Consider the following 20,396-nt stretch of genomic DNA (forward strand, 5'->3'; position numbering starts at 1 on the left):
TGCCACAGTAGAGAGAGCACTGCAGTTGCAGTGGCCAAGGCCTACTAGTCCAAATAACCCTCAACACCACAGGTGCAGATCTACAAAGATACTCCAGAGGTAAAAGGACACTCTGCCATGTATTGTGGATATAGAGATCTTTTATGAGGTCACAGACACTGGGCCCACACATTGACCACCCCTCCCCTTCTCAAACTGAGGACATGTGTCCAAGAGTTATTTCCTACCACACCAAGTCTGAAGTACTCCAGGGCTACTTTGCAATCTTGTAACACAATCCTTGTAATATAGTCTCTCATATGATGGTTTTTATCTAGACAGCTTCTTGTGATACAGTTACTTCATGGATGTAACACTTTTTGTTGTATAGACCCTTCGGTCTTTTGTAGACATTAATTTAACATTCTATTTTTCTCCCTCCTCAGCCAAATAAACACCTTTTTTGCACATCCATGAATTTTGTGTGGGGTAGCAGAATCTTTTCCAACCAAGCTGACAGTAATATGGCCCGTGCCACATGTACGATGGGATCTAAGGGCGTCTTGTTAAAGATGGAACCCAGGCTCAAGTATCTGCAAATTGTCTAAGGTCTCAAATTCGTAAGGCATACTTGCACACTTCAATATCTCCATGTCTTCTTTCAAACAATATTAAGACATGATACATCGTTGACCCAGCTCCACATTTCCATGGAGTTTGCAGTGATTGAGAAGAGTTCTTAGTCCCACAATACTGGGCCCCATAAACGGAAGGGTTTGGAGAACATCTTCTGCTTCAGCCAGCTTTCCTGATCGACCGAAAAGATCAACCATGCAGTAATAGTGGTCAATTGTCGGTGTTAAACCATGTGCTTTTATCATCGACTTGAAGTGATGACAGCCTTCCTTCACTAGACCTGCACGACTGCATGCAGTCAGGAGACAAACATAAGTGATCTCAACTGGTCTAAGTCCTTCCCTTAGCATTTTCTCAAAATATCGAGAAGCTAACTTGTAATCACTGTGCTGGCCATATGCACCAATCATTGTCGTCCACGTAACCACATCTCGATTGGGCATCTTGTGAAACACACTACTTGCATCCTCGAGACTCCCACACTTGGCATACATGTCAATGAGGGCATTGCCAATAGACATATCTAATTCAAACAAAGTTTCAATTACACGGGAATGAAATAGCCTGCCTAAATCCAAGGCCACCAGTGTGGAACAAGCTTTCAGGGCACTGATGAATGTGGCACCGTAAGCTGCCATTGCCTCCGGTTGCAAAAGTTTTGACGAGCCCTCATCATGCCCGTGCCAAGCATGACTTGGAAGCGTTGCATTCCATATCACCCCATTCTGCAGTGGTGATTGATAAAATACACTATGTGCATCTTCAAAACTCCCACATTTAGTATACATGTCAATCAAACTGCTATGTAAATACACATCTGTCTCAATACCATTTGAAATAATGTGTATATGGATCAGCTTGCCATAATCTAGTGCTGCTAAGAAAGAGCATGCTTGCAGTGCGCTGATGAATGTGACTTGGTCTGGCTCTATACCATGTTCTCGCATTTGCTGAAAAATTTGAAGGGCCTCGCTATTGTGATTGTGCTGAACATAGCCAGCAATTAGAGTGTTCCAAGTGACCACATCTTGCTTTGGGAGGTCTCTGAACACTGCATATGCATCTCTGAGGCTCCCACACTTCCCATACATGTCTATAAGAGTATTGCTGACAAATAATGCCAACTCTAAGCCACTGCTAACAATGTGGGCATGGATGAGCTTCCCTTGGTCAAGGGCCACTATGCCTGCACATGCTTTCAGGATGCTTATGAACGTCACATCATCTGGTTTTATTCCCTCATTTTGTAGTTTTTGAAACATGAGAAGAGCATCATGGCCATGTCCATGCTGTGCATTAGCTGCAATCAACACGTTCCAAGTAATGATATCTCGGTTTGGCAATCGGTTGAGGATAACATGTGCATCCTTGATTCTCCTACATTTGGCATACATGGCAACCAGAGTGTTACCAAGGGTTAGATCGGATTCAAGCTCACTTTTCGTGATACAGGCATGAAAAAATGTGCCTTGATTTAGCATCATTAGATCAGAGCATGCTTTGAAGATGCTAACATATGTGACACTGTTTGGTGCCATGCCCTCCCTCTGCATTTGTCGGAAAAGTCTAATAGCCTCCAAACTGTCCCCATGTTCACCATATCCTGAGATGATTGCCGTCCATGTCACTACATCTCGGGAAGACACTCTATCAAACACACTCTGTGCATCCTCAAGGCTGTGGCATTTCACATACATATCAATGAGTGTATTACCAACATAAGCATTTGACTCGGATATGCTGGCTGCAATGTGGCCATGAATCAGCTTGCCCTCTCCAAGGGCCTCTGTCATAGCGCATGCTTTGAGTACAGCAACAAATATATGCTGGTCTGGTTTGACATCAGACATTTGCATAACTTGATACACTTTAATAGCTTGAATAGCTTTTCCATGCATAGTGTATGCTGAGATGAGAGCATTCCATGTAAACACTGTAGGCTCAAGTATTTTATCAAAAACATGAGTTGCTTCCCACAAACTCCCACATAGGGTGAACATGCGTATCAGGTGGCTTCCTAGAAACGCATTGTCAATGAAACCACAAATTGTGATAAGCCGATGCACTCTTCTTCCTGATTTAAGATCTTTACTATTGATACATCCTTGCAAAAGATAGTACAAGATGTCGGTTGATGGGATAAGCCCCCCATGGTGCATGCTATCAACAGCTTGAATAGCTCTATCAAGATGGCCCTCTTCACATAGCTTCTTAACAAGGTCAAGAGAGTGAACGCCAAAACTATTACCTGGCCCAAGCCTGCATAAACAACACGTGTTACCCTTTAGGTCAACAACATGTACTCTAGAATGTGAATATGTAGGCCACAACAACAGGATGAAAAAGCAATACTGTATTCCTGCAATCAAAACCTTATTCTAGAAGAGAGAGTACGTAACATCTGTAGAGAATATAACTTCCCTTTTGAAGTATACCTCTTCAAGCCTGCCCTCATCAGACACCTCTATTATTCCCCAGCATGCTGTTCCATCTCAAACCTATAAAGAAGGGAGTACAGATCAAAAACAGGACATGAAAACCAAACCTTTAGGTCAGATTGTAAAATATGAGCAACTGCATGCATTATTCTAAGCATTATCCTATATTGCTCCTGTGTTCTAGTCATCCCATTGTTGATATATTTATCTATAGGAAATTTGCTGACACTTTTGCAATGAGAAAATTTTTAAATAATGTAGAATAGATCATTTTATGCATTTACTGGTAGAACCCATGCTTAGAATTCCCACAACTGACTGTAGTTCAATGGCTCAGGAGTCAAGTGCTGTACACAAGATCATTATGGCTTGTCAACCCAATGATTGAAATCATAGTGGTGATCTTGCACATGGCTACCATGCATAATTGACACATTATCACGCTGACCTGCATTCTGTCACCAATTGGCCGACCATTTGGTCCATCTCCAGTTTTTGCGTCTCGTTCACTTGAGGCCAGGCCAGTGTCTCGTGTGAAGAGGCCAGTATTTTGCTGACATGGACGGGAGCCAGACTGGTGCCACCCGTGTGTTAGCAGGATGGTGTCGTATGGACGGGAGCCAGACCAGTGCCACCCGTGTATGACCTGGACTGTGTTCGATCCATGGGATTGTCACGCCATGGAAGAGCCAGTATTCGTGCCGTGTTTTGCCTATGGGATTGTCACGCCATAGGGAAACTCGTGCCTGGAACTGTGTCTTACCTATGGGACTGTCACTCCATAGGAAGACCAGGTTTTTTATGTTTTTATGTCGTGCCAGTTTTGTGCCGACAGATATTTTGTACTTGTTCCATGAACGGGAGATATGTCCATGTTACTATTTGCACATGCACACATATTTTGCATGTTTGAAACTGTTTTCGCATGACATGTATTTGTGTGTTTGCCTGTTTGACGTGTTACTTACTGCGCAGGGACGCCTGCCAGTGAGTCGTGAAGTCTGCTCTGTATTCTGACGAGTTTTAGTGCATGTGAACAGGTGGTAAGTATGTTGCACATGTAGTTTTTAATATTTTATTCTAACCTTTTAATTTATAAGGTTAGGTGTTCACATTTATTTAAAAGTGGGCACCCACTTAGGGGCCAAGGTGGGGAGCCCCACTTTAAGTGAGTGTGGGGGTGGGCATGGGCACCTACCCAAACTCCCCCACCCACATGCAAGCGTGGAGTAAACTCCACATTAATCTTATTAAAAAAGGCTTCACCCATGAAGCGTGAAAGAGCAATCGCTTTCACACTTTTTACGTGGAACCATCCGGCGATCAACTTGCTTGCGTGAAGGAACAGGCGACCACCTCTTCGCTGCTGCCTCCTCCATACAAGCTGTGCATGCTGCTGTACGGCTGCTTCTCCCTTCCCTACCAGGCGGCTGATGTACTGCTGCTCCTACAGGCGGCTGCTCCTACAGGCTGCGCTGCCTTTCTCCACTGCTCTCAGACGTGGGCCACCTCCACAAGGTACTGCTGTGGCTGCTCTCAGGCGGCTGCTCCTACAGGCTGCGCTGCCTTTCTCCTCTGCTCTCAGACGTGGGCCACCTCCACAAGGCACTGCTGTGGCTGCTCTCACAGGCGGCTACTGACAGGCTGCCCTTTCCTCTACCCTCAGGCGACTGCATCCCCTTCCTTCTACGCAGCCCACCAAAGCAACTGGCTGTGTGTCCATCATTCACAGGCTGCGTGTGCATCACCAACAAGTGGCCTCTTGCTTCTAGGACATTGTCCACCACCAGTAAGTTGTGCTCCTTCTCTCACAGCAGGCGACTGTGGTTTCTTGTGGTGGTACTTGTCTTGTTAGATCTACACAAAGCAACTATTTCTTCAACAAGGGTGGCTTCATCTTCTATACAAACACCACGAGTATTGGTTTTCTATCAACCATCTACAAGTAAGTGATTTTCAGATTTGAATAAAGTATTTAATGTTTAAATCTGATAAAGGATTCATTCCACTCGGCCAACACCCGTTCGGTGCCGGGTTGTCCAAGCTATATTGGCGAACCTCGGTCCAAAGGTGCTGAGATCGGGAGAGCCAGGCATTAGTACGAGAGCGCCTGTTTGTGCGTGGTCTCGGAACACCAGTGAGGCGCTCTCCGCGGAGTCCAGTGAAAGCACAGGACCGTAGAGATTGGACCACACTAGTGGTCGTTCTGCTTCGAGCTTCTACATCAAGTTTCGACTTCGAGCATATTTGTTTGGTACTGTTTTCATATGTACATGGACATTATCTGGTTCTTGGAACCCATGGAGCATTGTATTTATTAAATACTCCCAATAAATATATCATATATTGAGGGGGGGTCGGCCCGTTCCGGCCCCAGTGCTGGTGTCCATCTTTCCATTTCATTTCATTTCAATTTCAAGTTGTATTAAGTTGTCCATTTCAAATCTGTGGTTTTAAAGTTGTGCTATTAAGCGTGTGGGTGTCCAACGGAGTCTTTCCCACTTGACGGGATCGGTTTCATTGGTATCAGAGCCCGGTTGTTTCCCTCTTCCTAGTGGGGAAACGAACCTGTGTACTGGACATTCCGCTTTTAGCAAACTTAAAACACAATGGACAGCCAAGGCAACCCTTTGGAAGTACCAAATTCGAGGGGTCCATCTAGTGCCTCTCGTGGGTCTGATGCCCTGCGAGGTAGACACAAGCCCCTTGAAAGGGTTATTGATAGTGAATCCAAGGGTCAACTGTCTCCAGGAAAGACAGTTATGCTTGAACAAGAGCCTGATGCTATGAGGGCTGAAATGGAACATATGAGAAAACTTTTGCAGACTCAAGAGCAAGAGTTAAAGTTTTTGCATGAAGATCCCTATCTGCAAAGTGCTATTGAAACCCGGAAGGCTGATGCTATGGTTGATGTAACTTTTGAATCAATGGCTCGTGAAGTGGGCAAGAAACCAAGGGAGTTGGCACTTGCCTGTCTCCTCCGCAAAGGTGATATCAAAGAGGGGGATGACGGAGAGCTGAAATTCAGAAATCCACCCCGTTTGAAGCATGGAGATCCCGCATCCCAAAGGCTGAAATCTTTTATGCAAAAGGAAGAGGTGACTGTCACCTCTCGTCATGCATCCTCTCCACAAGGCACTAAGCCTGATAGATATATGTATGCCAGTGCTCATGGAGGGCATGAAAGTCACATGCATGCAAGACATGTATCTCATGGTGACAGGTCTGCTTCCAGAAAAATTTTGCCTTCTGAGTTGTCTCATGGAGAGACAATGCCATATGCAGGTAAGTCACATGCATCTGAGTTTCGAGTTCGTGGAGCACATGCCACCGTGCCCCATGAAGCTTCTATGACGGCCCATGGAGCCCATGCAGATAGGGCTACCCCGTTGGATTAGGGGAAAAGAAAAAGAGAAGACCATGAGCCTCATGCCAGGAAGCTCAAGGAATTCAAAGCAGGTGACAAATCTGTCAAATTTGATGCTTTTCATGGTGAACATGATGCTTCTAAGGTGTTAGCATTCGTGGCACAGTTCGACATTGCTTTTAGCGATGAGGATTTCACAGAAAAGTCAAAGGTGCGCCATGCTAGCATGTTTTTGAAAGGGACTGCTGCCCATTGGTGGATCACTGAAAAGATCACCAAGGATCCCATTTCTACGTGGAAGGAATTCAAGGATAGATTTTATGCTCAGTTCTTACCACCCAATGCAGAGCAAACTCTCACTCAAAAGTGGGACAGGCTGGAACAAAGAGACAATGAGAGTGTGCAACAGTATGTTAACAAATTTTGGAAAGTGTTGCTGGAAGTGACTCCCTTCATGCAAATCACAGAAGATGAAAGAAAGAGGAAGTTTCGTTCTGGACTGCAACCAGCATATAGATCGGGTATTGAATTGCACCCGAAACATACGTTGCAACAACTCACAGCTTCTGCTCTTGCTACGGAGCAATTGGTGCTCAAGATTAAACAGGATCAAGGAGGTTCCAAGGGGAAGGACAAGGCTGTCCCAAATCAGCAAAAGGGTGGACAGCCACCTAAAAAGAACTTCCGGGAGTCCTACAAAGGTGGTAAAGCTGAAAATAACACATCTAAAGAACAGGGCCCAAGAAAGAACAAATTCGGCTTAACCCCGGAGCAAAGAGAGCAATATGCTAAGGATGGAAAATGCTTTTCTTGTGGTAGCAAAGACCACATGTTCCGACAATGCCCAGATCGCAAATCAAAGCACGAGGACAAGCATACCAAAGCAAATGTTCATGTAGTTCCTGATGTGCAAGGTAATACAGGTCATGATGCAAAAGAGCGTATGGTTTGCAAGGCTTGGGGGCAAATCAAGGATCAGCCCGCACTATTCATGTTTGATGACTGTGCAACTGACAATTTCATCTGTATGCAAATGGCAGCTGCATTGGGTATTGAGGTTGAAAACATGGGACCTCAGATTGAAGCCGAAGCTGCATTTATTGGTAAAGAGGTGCAGGTTACCCCTTTGATTGGGAAGTTGCGTATTCATATCCAGGGCTACCTTGATAATGAGCATTTCCTAGTTGCTCCACTGAATGGATGTGATGTATTGTTAGGCAAGCCGTGGCACCATAGGCTTGAGCCCCGCAAAGACTACAAGTCCAATATGATTTCTTTCATGCATAAAGGCCGCATGCATTTTATTGATGCTGGCAAAGAAGGGGATTCCATCCCAGTTGTATCACACATCCAAATTAATAAAGCAATGAAAAAGAGTCTTTCTGCGTACTTGGTTTTTGTGCGTGATAGTCTTGTGCCAAATCATCAAAATGTGGATGCTATGTCGAATGATAGGCTGAATTTTCTTAATGCATTCAAAGACTGTTTTGCTGACTCGTTGCCAGGTGAATTACCTCCCCAAAGGCTTGAAGATCACCGCATAGATCTTGTGCCAAGTAGTTCTCCACCTAACAAACCCGCATACCGAGTGAGTGCTGCACAACAAGAAGAAATCATGAAGCAGGTAAACGAGCTTTTAGAGAAAGGTTTGGTTCAGCCCAGTTCCTCACCTTACTGCTCTCCTGTGCTTCTTGTTCAAAAGAAGGACGGATCATTCCGTATGTGTGTGGACTATAGAGCTTTGAACAAGCTTACCATCAAGAACAGATTTCCTATTCCACGTATTGATGATATCTTGGATAAGCTTGATGATTCGGCTTGCTTTAGCAGACTTGATTTGAAGAGTGGTTATCACCAGATACGCGTGGTGCCACAAGATGTCCATAAGACGGCATTCAGGACAGCCTTCGGATTATATGAATTCTTGGTAATGCCTTTTGGTCTCACCAATGCTCCTGCTACTTTTAATCGAATGATGGATAGGATATTCCGACCCCATCGCAAGTTCACAAGAGTCTTCTTTGATGATATCTTGGTTTTCTCCAAGAATGAGCAGGAACACAGAACTCATTTGGTCACAGTGTTCGAAGAGTTGCGGAAGCATAAACTTTTCGTCAATGCCAAGAAAAGTGAGTTTTTCCTTTCAGAGATTCATTATCTGGGACATATTGTATCCAAAGATGGAGTTACAATGGATCCTGCAAAGATCGAGACTATTCGGAATTGGCCCGAATTGCAAAACATACATCAAGTACGTAGTTTTCTGGGATTATGTTCGTACTACAGGCGTTTCATAAGGCATTTTGCTATGATTGCCACTCCTCTACATGATCTCACGAAGAAGAAAACTGCTTTCAAATGGACTTCAAAGGAACAGGATGCTTTCTTGCAGCTCAAGCATGCGATCATATGTGGTCCAGTATTGATTGTTCCTGACTTGCACAAGTCATTCGTAGTTGAATGTGATGCTTGTGGTGATTGCATAGGAGCTGTCCTAAATCAAGAAGGGCATGCAGTTGCATACGAGAGCCGTCGTTTGCATGATGCTGAGCTTCATATGGATATCTATGAGAAAGAGCTCTTGGCTGTAATTCATGCCTTAAAGATTTGGAAACACTACCTTCTTGGGGCTGAATTTGTAGTCAAGACAAATCATCAAAGCTTGAGATACTTTCTATCTCAAACAAAGCTTTCAGAGATGCAGATGAGAATGGCAAACTTTCTTTCCATGTTTCATTTTCAGATTGTGCATACTCCAGGAAAGAAAAATGTGGTGGCCGATGCACTATCTAGGAGACCTTATGTTGCTGCAGTCTCAGTGGCCTCTCATGGAGACTTATCTGCTATGAGAGATTTGTATCATTTGGATGCTGATTTTTGCCATATATGGACTGATTTGATGGCTGGTCATTCACATGCCTCTTATGTTATCAACGAGGGTTATCTCATGAAGGATAATTGCCTATGTGTGGTGAAGGGTTTGCGTCCAAAGGTTATGGACGAATGTCACGCTCCACCATATGCTGGTCATAGAGGTATTATGCCTACTACTCGTATGATTCAGAGGTATTTCTTTTGGCCGAGCATGCGTAAAGACATTGAGGCTTATGTGCGTGCATGTATTACTTGCCAAAAGGTGAAATTTGATAGGCAAAAGCCTCCAGGTTTGCTTCAGCCATTGCCTATTCCCTCGCAACCTTGGGAAAGTATCACGATGGATTTTATTATGGATTTGCCTAGATCCCAGCATGGGAATGATGCTATTTGGACTATTGTGGACAGGTTTAGCAAGCAAGCTCATTTCTTGCCCGTCAAGAAAACCATCAAAGCTGATCATATGGTAAAGCTTTTTCTTGCTAATATTTTCAAGCATCATGGTATGCCTAAATCCATTGTTGGGGATAGAGATCCCAGGACTACAAGCCTATTTTGGAGGGCTTTATTTGATAATATGGGTACTAAGCTTGAGTTTTCATCAGCTTATCATCCCCAAACGGATGGCCAAAGTGAAGCTGCAAATTCAGCCGTGTTGGATTTATTGAAGTGTTATGTGGCCGATCAAAAGAGTGCATGGGAGAAGTATCTTCCACTTGTTGAGTTTGTCTACAACAATACAATCCATGCTTCCACAGGAAAGGCTCCGTTTGAGATTATTTATGCCAGAGTGGTCTTGCCACCCATCCTTCGTACTAAGGATGAGATTTTTGCAGCTGATGAATATGTTCGTGACTTGGATGTTGCCTTTGGTCAGGTGCGAACAGCCATTGCAAGATCTCAGGATAAGCATAAAATGGCTGCTGACAAGCATAGAAGGGACATGGAAGTCAAAGAGGGTGATTGGATATTGCTGAAATTTGAGAAGGCTAGGCTTCGGAAGAGGCCACGACGAGAAGGATCATATCCTAAGCTTTCTCCTCGCTATTATGGACCCTTCAAGGTGATTCAGAAGATCAATGAAGTGTCCTACAGGCTTGCTTTACCTAGTCATTGGAAGATTCACAATGCTTTTCATGTAAGTCTATTTCGGAAATATGTGGGGCCAGATCCTAATGAGCCTGTCACAGAAGATCCGCCAGAAATTGAAGAGCTTGAGGAGATCCTCCAGCCAGAACAGATTGTTTTTCACAAGGAGAGAAAGCTACCTGCAGGAAAGCTTTCCAGGAGATACCTTGTGAAGTTTAAGAATTATTTGCCTATTGATGCCAAGTGGGTAAATGAGGATTATTTTGCAGATTATCCGCAATTGTTACAGGCATATCTTGACGCTTTTCAGTTGAGGTCAACTCTTTAGAAGCCCGGGGGGATGTCACCAATTGGCCGACCATTTGGTCCATCTCTAGTTTTTGCGTCTCGTTCACTTGAGGCCAGGCCAGTGTCTCGTGTGAAGAGGCCAGTATTTTGCTGACATGGACGGGAGCCAGACTGGTGCCACCCCTGTGTTAGCAGGATGGTGTCGTATGGACGGGACTCGGGAGCCAGACCAGTGCCACCCATGTATGACTTGGACTGTGTTCGATCCATGGGATTGTCACGCCATGGAAGAGCCAGTATTCGTGCCGTGTTTTGCCTATGGGATTGTCACGCCATAGGGAAACTCGTGCCTGGAACTGTGTCTTACCTATGGGACTGTCACTCCATAGGAAGACCAGGTTTTTTATGTTTTTATGTCGTGCCAGTTTTGTGCCGACAGATATTTTGTACTTGTTCCATGAACGGGAGATATGTCCATGTTACTATTTGCACATACACACATATTTTGCATGTTTGAAACTGTTTTCGCATGACATGTATTTGTGTGTTTGCCTGTTTGACGTGTTACTTACTGTGCAGGGACGCCTGCCAGTGAGTCGTGAAGTCTGCTCTATATTCTGACGAGTTTTAGTGCATGTGAACAGGTGGTAAGTATGTTGCACATGTAGTTTTTAATATTTTATTCTAACCTTTTAATTTATAAGGTTAGGTGTTCACATTTATTTAAAAGTGGGCACCCACTTAGGGGCCAAGGTGGGGAGCCCCACTTTAAGTGAGTGTGGGGGTGGGCATGGGCACCTACCCAAACTCCCCCACCCACATGCAAGCGTGGAGTAAACTCCACATTAATCTTATTAAAAAAGGCTTCATCCATGAAGCGTGAAAGAGCAATCGCTTCCACCCTTTTTACGTGGAACCATCCGGCGATCAACTTGCTTGCGTGAAGGAACAGGCGACCACCTCTTCGTTGCTGCCTCCTCCATACAAGCTGTGCATGCTGCTGTACGGCTGCTTCTCCCTTCCCTACCAGGCGGCTGATGTACTGCTGCTCCTACAGGCAGCTGATGTACTGCTGCTCCTACGGGAGGCTGCGCTGCCTTTCTCCACTGCTCTCAGACGTGGGCCACCTCCACAAGGTACTGCTGTGGCTGCTCTCAGGCGGCTGCTCCTACAGGCTGCGCTGCCTTTCTCCTCTGCTCTCAGACGTGGGCCACCTCCACAAGGCACTGTTGTGGCTGCTCTCACAAGCGGCTACTGACAGGCTGCCCTTTCCTCTACCCTCAGGCGACTGCATCCCCTTCCTTCTACGCAGCCCACCAAAGCAACTGGCTGTGTGTCCATCATTCACAGGCTGCGTGTGCATCACCAACAAGTGGCCTCTTGCTTCTAGGACATTGTCCACCACCAGTAAGTTGTGCTCCTTCTCTCACAGCAGGCGGCTGTGGTTTCTTGTGGTGGTACTTGTCTTGTTAGATCTACACAAAGCAACTATTTCTTCAACAAGGGTGGCTTCATCTTCTATACAAACACCACGAGTATTGGTTTTCTATCAACCATCTACAAGTAAGTGATTTTCAGATTTGAATAAAGTATTTAATGTTTAAATCTGATAAAGGATTCATTCCACTCGGCCAACACCCGTTCGGTGCCGGGTTGTCCAAGCTATATTGGCGAACCTCGGTCCAAAGGTGCTGAGATCGGGAGAGCCAGGCGTTAGTACGAGAGCGCCTGTTTGTGCGTGGTCTCGGAACACCAGTGAGGCGCTCTCCGCGGAGTCCAGTGAAAGCACAGGACCGTAGAAATTGGACCACACTAGTGGTCGTTCTGCTTCGAGCTTCTACATCAAGTTTCGACTTCGAGCATATTTGTTTGGTACTGTTTTCATATGTACATGGACATTATCTGGTTCTTGGAACCCATGGAGCATTGTATTTAACCAATAAATATATCATATATTGAGGGGGGGGTCGGCCCGTTCCGGCCCCAATGCTGGTGTCCATCTTTCCATTTCATTTCATTTCAATTTCAAGTTGTATTAAGTTGTCCATTTCAAATCTGTGGTTTTAAAGTTGTGCTATTAAGCGTGTGGGTGTCCAACGGAGTCTTTCCCACTTGACGGGATTGGTTTCATCATTCTATCATTTAGCTCAATTTCAGGAGGTCTACAAGGGTTATCAAGGAAGCCTTTGTACCACGTATTTCATAGACACACTTAGACCTGGTGAATGATCTAAGACTCTCAGTAAACTGCAATTTGTCACCAGTGACATCGTAAAAACTCAACAGTGTGGCTGCTAGGGTGGACATGTCTTTAAAAAGAAATCTCGATCTACCCTTGGAGGCTGATGGTTCAAACAGGAGGATCATGGCATGTAAGCTACACTCACATGTGGTTGTGCATACATCTTCAGCAAGAGCACTTCATTCTCCTACAGCCCAAGCCAGTAGAAGAAGTCATCTTCGGCATTCAGCCTTGGTCCCGCATCCCCTCAGCAGATCTGGGTGTGCACATTGGCTTCCGAAGTGGCTTCTTAGTTTTCTACAGACCGCTTGATGGTTCAGCCGATGGTTGGTCTACCTCGTTCTTATGTTTGGCATTCCTCAGACAACTGTCGTCAGTATGTTGTTGGTAAACTCTGCATTGTAAAGAAGTTCTCCAAGGTAATAAAAGCAAATACGCCTGCTTTGCAGAAGGGGGCCCTTTAGTGGGTAGCTGGGACCCAATCTAGTATCAACTTTCCATCCTCTCTCTCTACAGCTCTATCTCCTTGTATAAAGAATAAAGTGGATTGCTTAAGCTCACTCCAACATAGAGGTATAAAGAAGGCCTTGTTGTGTGTTACATGATCATACTGGTTGCATGCTACAATAATGCACCATGTTGAAGTTGATAGTCCAAAGCTTTGTGAATAGACTTTCATGCAGTCCATAATGGACCCTATAGCTTCCCATCCTGCCCTTGTCTCGACTCTCACCCTACCTCTACCTGCCACTTCACCTGCCAACTCGGCTCCTTCCAGCTCTAGTCACTACGCACAGGTAACCCCTTGCTAAAACCAAAATTAATGCTACAAGCCTTGTTGGAGATCACACCATTACAGTGCTAGAAGATATTCCACCCAATGCAAACAACAGGCAAGAAGAGTCCTCCTGAACTACCCCAAAAACTGAAGCGACTGCCACTGAAGCCGAAGATTCTCCACCTCAATGTAAACGGCAATTGTGAAGACTCTCCCTCAAAGACCTAGATGAAAACTTCCTATGTTCGTATCTATGGCTTGATGCAATGAAGCACCTTGGGTGTGTGCTCAACCCGAGAAATGAAAAAAGCTGAGATGCACACACATGCAGCACCTTCACACTCATCCTCCATTTCTGAAGAAGCCGCCTCCTCGAACTGCTCCTCCGGTTCTGAAGAAGCTGCCTGTATTTTTACGTACACAAAAATTTTATCTGTACGGAACAACGTACAAATACGTACAGTACGTACACATCAACTCTGAGTCACAATAAAAGCACTGTCCAGCAGCCATCTTGGCACGATTCTCTTCAAGGGTGAGGCGAGATCCCGAGGCTCCCCCACTTGCCTTGTCCTTACCATCGTTGGCCTTGGACAAGCTACCCTTGTCTTTGCCTTTCTGTTTCCCCTATTGTTGAGTCCCAAACTTGTAACTCTCCCACGTCTCGAGGGTTGCAGCAAGAAGAACCGCATTTGAAAGTGCATGAACGCAAAGATGGTTTCAAACCATCAACAAATCAATCAACTTGCTCCTGCTCCAACCACCGGACAGTCCTAGGAAGCATTGGCAAAAGCTTCCATAAACAAGCGAGATAGTCCATTATCGATTTGCCATGTTTCTGCATAAAACGCTCCCATTGTTTCATCAATTCACGCTCGTAATCAATGACCCATAAGTGACCCAATCTAGTGTCATCTCTGCATTCTCTCTCTTGAGCTCTATTGTATGTTACAACTACAACCTCCCATAGGCATGCCCCTACCTTTGTCCAAATCCAATCTACACTGCGAGACACTCATTGAGCACATCCCTTCTATAAGGGCTCACAAAGGTATGCTAAACGGCAAAACCACCCTAAACTACCATGTACATCTCCTCATGAAGTCATGATACATGCATCTGAGGATTGATGTGTGACAACAGCTCAAGGATAATGCCCCACTTTAACTTTAAGGAGGTGCTCGAAGTTCATATTGCTTAGGTTGTTCTTTTTGTGTTGTGCAAGTAATTGACTAAGGTTGTTCGAGACCTGCCCAGTTTTATTGATTTATTGCTACACCTCTACAATTTTCAAGTCAATTAAGATAGGGCCTTGGTGGTCACTGAAATTTTCCATCATAGACCTACATCTACTTCTACCCTAGTGTGTCTCCAGGGACCTTTCTGTACACTTAGTGGCCTTGTCTTTGTGTCAAGTAGGGCTCACAATGGCTGTTAGCTCTTAAAAATTATTGTGTATGCCTCGCTAGACTTGGCATGTGCATCTGAGGCCTCATGCATGTGGCAAGGGCAGTGACTTCACCTGCACACCTATGAGTATGCACTATGCAAGGCAGAGCCAGACATCAAATAGTAGCCGACGGGCAGGGTCGGACAACGAAGGTGACACGTGGTAGTGATGATGTGGTGGTGGTGATGTAGCAATGTTGATGTGGTGTTTATGATGTGGCAGTCGGGTACAGTTGGCCGACAGCAATACTACTAGGCGCCAACTACGAGCATTGGTGCATATATATATATATGGGTCATATTCATGTGCTTTTCTCAGTGTTGAACTTCACAAAGCGTTTCTTTGTAGGCAAAGTGTTAGCCAAGAGTGTACAATAGGTCACAGGGCTGTGATTTGACATCTTCATTCTCAGCCACATCTTGTACTTGAATTTCAGTTGTGTTACTTCTGTCTTGTACATAATACAGAGCAGTAGTTAGGACTCGTGTGTGCGTATTTGTGATTCCGCCGCACTCTTCTTTTTATCTCTAGAAAACCCTAGCAGATAGGCACAAGTGTTCTACAATTGGTATTAGAGCCTAGGGAACATGCAAATTTCTTTTCTTTTTTGGTACCCGCGTGCGTTGAGTGCTTGGATAGGGTAGAGCACCTAGATTCCAAGAGCACACAAGTTCGAGTTTGGGAAAAGTGAATATTTGGGTTCTCTTCATTGCACGTGAGTTAATTGGAGTATATTGTGCTTACTTGCCCCACCAAACCCTTACATCATCGCGCATGGCTGAAATCCCTCACCTGGTCCTTGATCACTTGATATTTGTCATGGATTCACAACTCATTGATTTGCTTCTTGGCATTAAGGCACACATGGAAGCGTAGGTGGCTAAAATGGAGGCTATGTATGCTCACCTCAACAAGATGGGGTCAGCACCTCGAGCACCTAGTATTCCGGATTTGGAATCCACAAGTGCCTGTGCTTCAGAGCAAGTGTTGGACGATTCTGAGGACAAAATGGGAAAACTTTCTGGAGGAGGATTTTTTACTCCTTTTGATGCAGGCAAGGATGTACTAGATGAGCTTTTCTCCTAGTCTGATAGTCACCATTCTACACCTGCATGTAGTCAGCGGGAGAGAGGCCATTCGCATCACCGACGGTCTCCTTCGTGGAGTCCCTCTCCATCGGATTCTCCATACAGTTCTCACTCGCCTTCACCGGCTTGATATCGAGGGACTACCGGTTTGTCGAGTTCTTCCTTCATGCCTCATGGAACCCCCCTCCATCGGATTCTCTATACAGTTCCCACTCAGCTTCACCAGCTTGATATCGAGGGACTACCGGTTTGCCAAGTTCTTCCTTCATGCCTCATGAGAAATGAGCTCAATTATTGAAGCTTTTGAAGCCTCTCGAGTTCAATGAGAAGATGGGCGGAGAAACTATCACCAATTGGATCCACGATATGGTTGCCACGTTGGCAACAACAGGTGTTTTAAATATTTTTCAGCTCCATTTGATGCGTACGGGTTTAACAGGTGCCACTTTCTTGTCGTGGGAAACCAGCTTAGGCACCACGCCGTGACTTCCTAGGATGATTGGTGCTGCAAGGTCCCCTCCCGAAAGCAAGAGTATTTGTTTGTTGGCATTATCATCTCCAGATTGGGCATATATGTGCATATTTCATGCTGTATCTAGCCACATTTATGAGGCCATGCATTCATCTTATTTTAGATATTTTTCTCCTATTTTTTAGACATTATTCTAGTATTTTTGCATAGTCGGCCAGCCCACTATTTTTATTCTGGCCGACCAACTCTTGTCCAACCTATAAATAGGTGGCTTGGGTTTGCATCATTAGCACATCATTATTCAGCTATTGCTGTTGGTTGTATGCACCTACAGGCAACCCTCATGCTCTACTTCAGCAGATAACAAGTTTTCTACTTCAGTTCTTTTGCACGTGTGTTTCTTTGCAAGATCTATTTGCTGTTTTTCTGATTTACAGCCATTCTTTCATGGTATCAGAGCCCAGTGTTGCAAAGGGACCTGCGTTTTCTACATCTACTGCTGTAGGCAAAGATCCACCGCATCTACATCTGTGGAGCTGCGCTTTCTGCTGTGGACCTGCGCTTTCTGCTGTGGACCTGCGTTTTCCATTGAGGAGCTGCATTTTTCCACTGAGGAGCTGCATTTTCTGTTGAGGAGCTGCGTTTTCCACAGAGGTGCTGCGTTTTCCACAAAGGTGCTGCGTTTTCAAATCTCAGCCCCGTATTTTGGTGCTACAACAAGGTTTTAACCCAGGGGAGTCATTTGTTACCTCTCCTTTTGGTTTCCCACCCTCCCATCCCTTCTTCTCCTTCCTTTCTCTTGGCTGCACTCAGCTTTCGAGGAGGAGTTTGCTGATTTTCTGATCAGCTTTGTTGAAGAGGAGGATTTTGCTGCGTTATCAGAGGATATGGCTTCTGGTCATAGTCATTCTTCTCTCTCGGGGATTCTCTTTTCTTCTCCCCGCTCCCAAGCCCCAAATTCACAGGCTTCTTCTTCCCAGCTTCCTGTTTCTCTACCTTATTCCCAGATTCCTACTTCTTTTCCTTCCATATTCCCCACCACCACCACTTCTCTTGTTTCTCCCGTCCCACAAACCCTCATCCCAACCCCTTCCCATGTGCCATCCTATTCACCCCCTCAAGTGAGTGATTCCATGAAGCTGACTGCTACCAACTACCATACTTGGTCGTTTTGTACGCAATTGCTTCTTGAAGGAGCAGGTGTGTGGCCCTCTGTCACCACTCCTCACTTGGTGGATCCCGCGTTTCGTGGAGGTCTGGATGCACGGGCCTGTCTCATCATCATCCATTGTATGACACCATCTATCCAAGCACAATTTATATCTTCCTGGAGTGATGATGAGATTCAGAGGAGGTTCGGGAGAGTATCTTCCGTGAAGATTGCTAAGTTGGAGGCGGATCTTGAGAAGATTACCATCAGTAACTCAGATAATATCATTGATAAGATTGGGGAATTCACAAGGATCGAGAGGCAGCTTAAGGAGTATGGGAGCTCAATCAACAACCCGATCCATAAACTGCTTGGTAAGCTGCCATCATCCTTTGACTCTTTCAAAGATCACATCTATTTCCGTGATCCTCTCCCCCCTTTTGAGGAAGTCGTAAGTTATCTCCATGACAAGTGCATGCTTCGCGGAAAAGGCAAGTCAGAGTCTGCTTTTGTTGCCTCTAACAAGGGCAAGGACAAAGGCAAAGGCGGAAAAGGGAACTCCAACAACAACAAGCAGAAAGTCACCACAAATCATCCTCTGATGAGACGACGATTTTGACAGCAACAAGGATTCCAGGATTAAGGAATCTTGTGAGTTTTGTGGCCGACTTGGTCATTCTGAGGCCAAATTTTTTGCCAGACAAGCTGCTTACCGCAAAGCTAAAGCAAAATAGGAGTCCTCCGCCGATGGCTCAGACACTTCACCCACGACAGATGGTTCAGATACTTTGCCAACGACAGAGGAGGGTACGAAGTCTCATGCTAAGATGGCTTTTCTTGCTGTCTATGATCCCCCTGTTCTTTCATCTTCACAGGAGCAGGATGAGTCCATCCCAGTGGTCACAAAGGAGACTTCTGATTTAGAAGTCAGTGCCCTATCCGCAACAGAGGATTATTTACAAGAGTTTCTGATAGAGACCTTATCAGTTCCTCTAATCCCTTTGGATGAGTATCTCCCTTCCCTTGTGTTGTTTCATGCTAATGCTATTATTGCAGATTTTCTCTCGTCTCTTTCAGAGGAGGATAGTGGTTCTTCTACTGGGCAGGTAGATAATTTTGCCGAGATATCCTCACATATTCTCGAGCTTCCTACTTTGGCAGTTGCTTCTCCTTCCTATGTTTCAGAGGAGGCATCTTCCACTATCTTGGAGCCTGTCTCTACTTTGAACCTGGCAACTTCTACTATCACTGATGTGATCAGTTTGTTCCAGTGGTTGTTTCATTTCCTTCTTCTTCAAAGGAGGAGTCTACTTCGGTCCCGATACTTGTTGCATGTGCAGAGGAGGTACCATCTATGGTTCCATCTCCTGAGGGCTGATTGATCCTATTGTTTCGTCTTCGATATCTTCTCGATCTTCTCGTGGCTTCTTCCGAAGACCTTCTCGGTATTCAGATGTACCATATCTTCGCGAGCTTTGTGCCTTTTATGAGGAGGTTGTTCCTTCAAACTCTTTGGAGGTCTTTCTTCAGCGTGCTGGAGTCGGTCCACCCATCTGGCGCTGAAGAGGAGGTGTTGGCATTATCATCTCCAGATTGGGCATATATGTGCATATTTCATGCTGTATCTGGCCAAATTTATGAGGCCATGCATTCATCTTATTTTAGATATTTTTCTGCTATTTTTTAGACATTATTCTAGTATTTTTTGCATAGTTGGCCAGCCCACTGTTTTTATACTGGCCGACCAGCTCTTGTCCAACCTATAAATAAGTGGCTTGGGTTTGCATCATTAGCACATCATTATTCAGCTATTGCTGTTGGTTGTATGCACCTACAGGCAGCCCTCGTGCTCTACTTCAGCAGATAACAAGTTTTCTACTTCAGTTCTTTTGCACGTGTTTTAGACTGGCCTAGAGCCTTAATCCCTTTGCTAGACATGCTCCTCCATTTATGCTAGGGTAGCCTATATGCTTGATTGTTCTCCAACTGGGTTAAGTGATTGACACTGACACCTACGGCTTGGAATGACCTACTACGTAGCTCATGCCTGACATGTCCCTGGACTAGGGCTCACAATGGGGTCACGGCGTACAACAAATGTTCCTAAAAAGGTACTACTTCTGTATAAGTATAGCACTAATGATGAGCCAATGTGTCACACAACACCTCAAAGCATGGGTGCATGTGACATTCCCTCTTGCTTAGCTTGGCGGTAGTTGCATGGCCTCCAAGCCAATAACTATGTGTACGCTTGGAAGACTTCCTCGTCAAAGCCAAACAGTTGTGTAGAACCGTTTGATTCTTCAACCGCAACCATGCTTCCACTTATGGAGGAGAATCAGGCTCGATGATTTCTGATTTGTTGACCACTTGAGGCTGATGCTCATTCGAACCTCTTGTTAGGATGGTCCAACATACGGCTTTAACCATGAGACAGACATCATGCATAGTCCAACTCTCTAGCAACTTCAACTTCATGGAGACATCACTGAGCTTCTTTACAATAGAAAATGGACCAAAGCTTCGAAAAGATAGCTTGGGACAC

The 20,396-nt window shown here is 45.1% G+C and overlaps 1 protein-coding gene across 7 annotated transcripts in view; it reads right to left on the bottom strand.

The window, feature by feature from the left end:
* Positions 1-269: 269 nt before the first annotated feature.
* The window catches only part of LOC147603983 (pentatricopeptide repeat-containing protein At3g03580-like), an 85,295-nt gene continuing 65,168 nt past the window's right edge, over positions 270-20,396 (bottom strand). For 3 of the 7 annotated variants that reach the window (XM_086795899.1, XM_086795902.1, XM_086795898.1), the window contains one exon: positions 270-2,874. In XM_086795899.1, the coding sequence (XP_086652025.1) occupies positions 651-2,874 (2,224 nt within the window). In that variant the 3' untranslated portion in view covers positions 270-650. Of the gene's footprint in view, positions 2,875-3,050; positions 3,114-13,058; positions 13,351-20,396 lie in introns of those variants that run through there. The other 4 variants (XM_086795901.1, XM_086795900.1, XM_086795904.1 and 1 more) reach the window with 3 other exon arrangements.

The sequence above is a fragment of the Cibotium barometz genome, chromosome 63, assembly GCF_041138505.1.
Source record: "Cibotium barometz isolate CiBa-2024 chromosome 63, ASM4113850v1, whole genome shotgun sequence".
Taxonomy (NCBI): domain Eukaryota; kingdom Viridiplantae; phylum Streptophyta; class Polypodiopsida; order Cyatheales; family Cibotiaceae; genus Cibotium; species Cibotium barometz.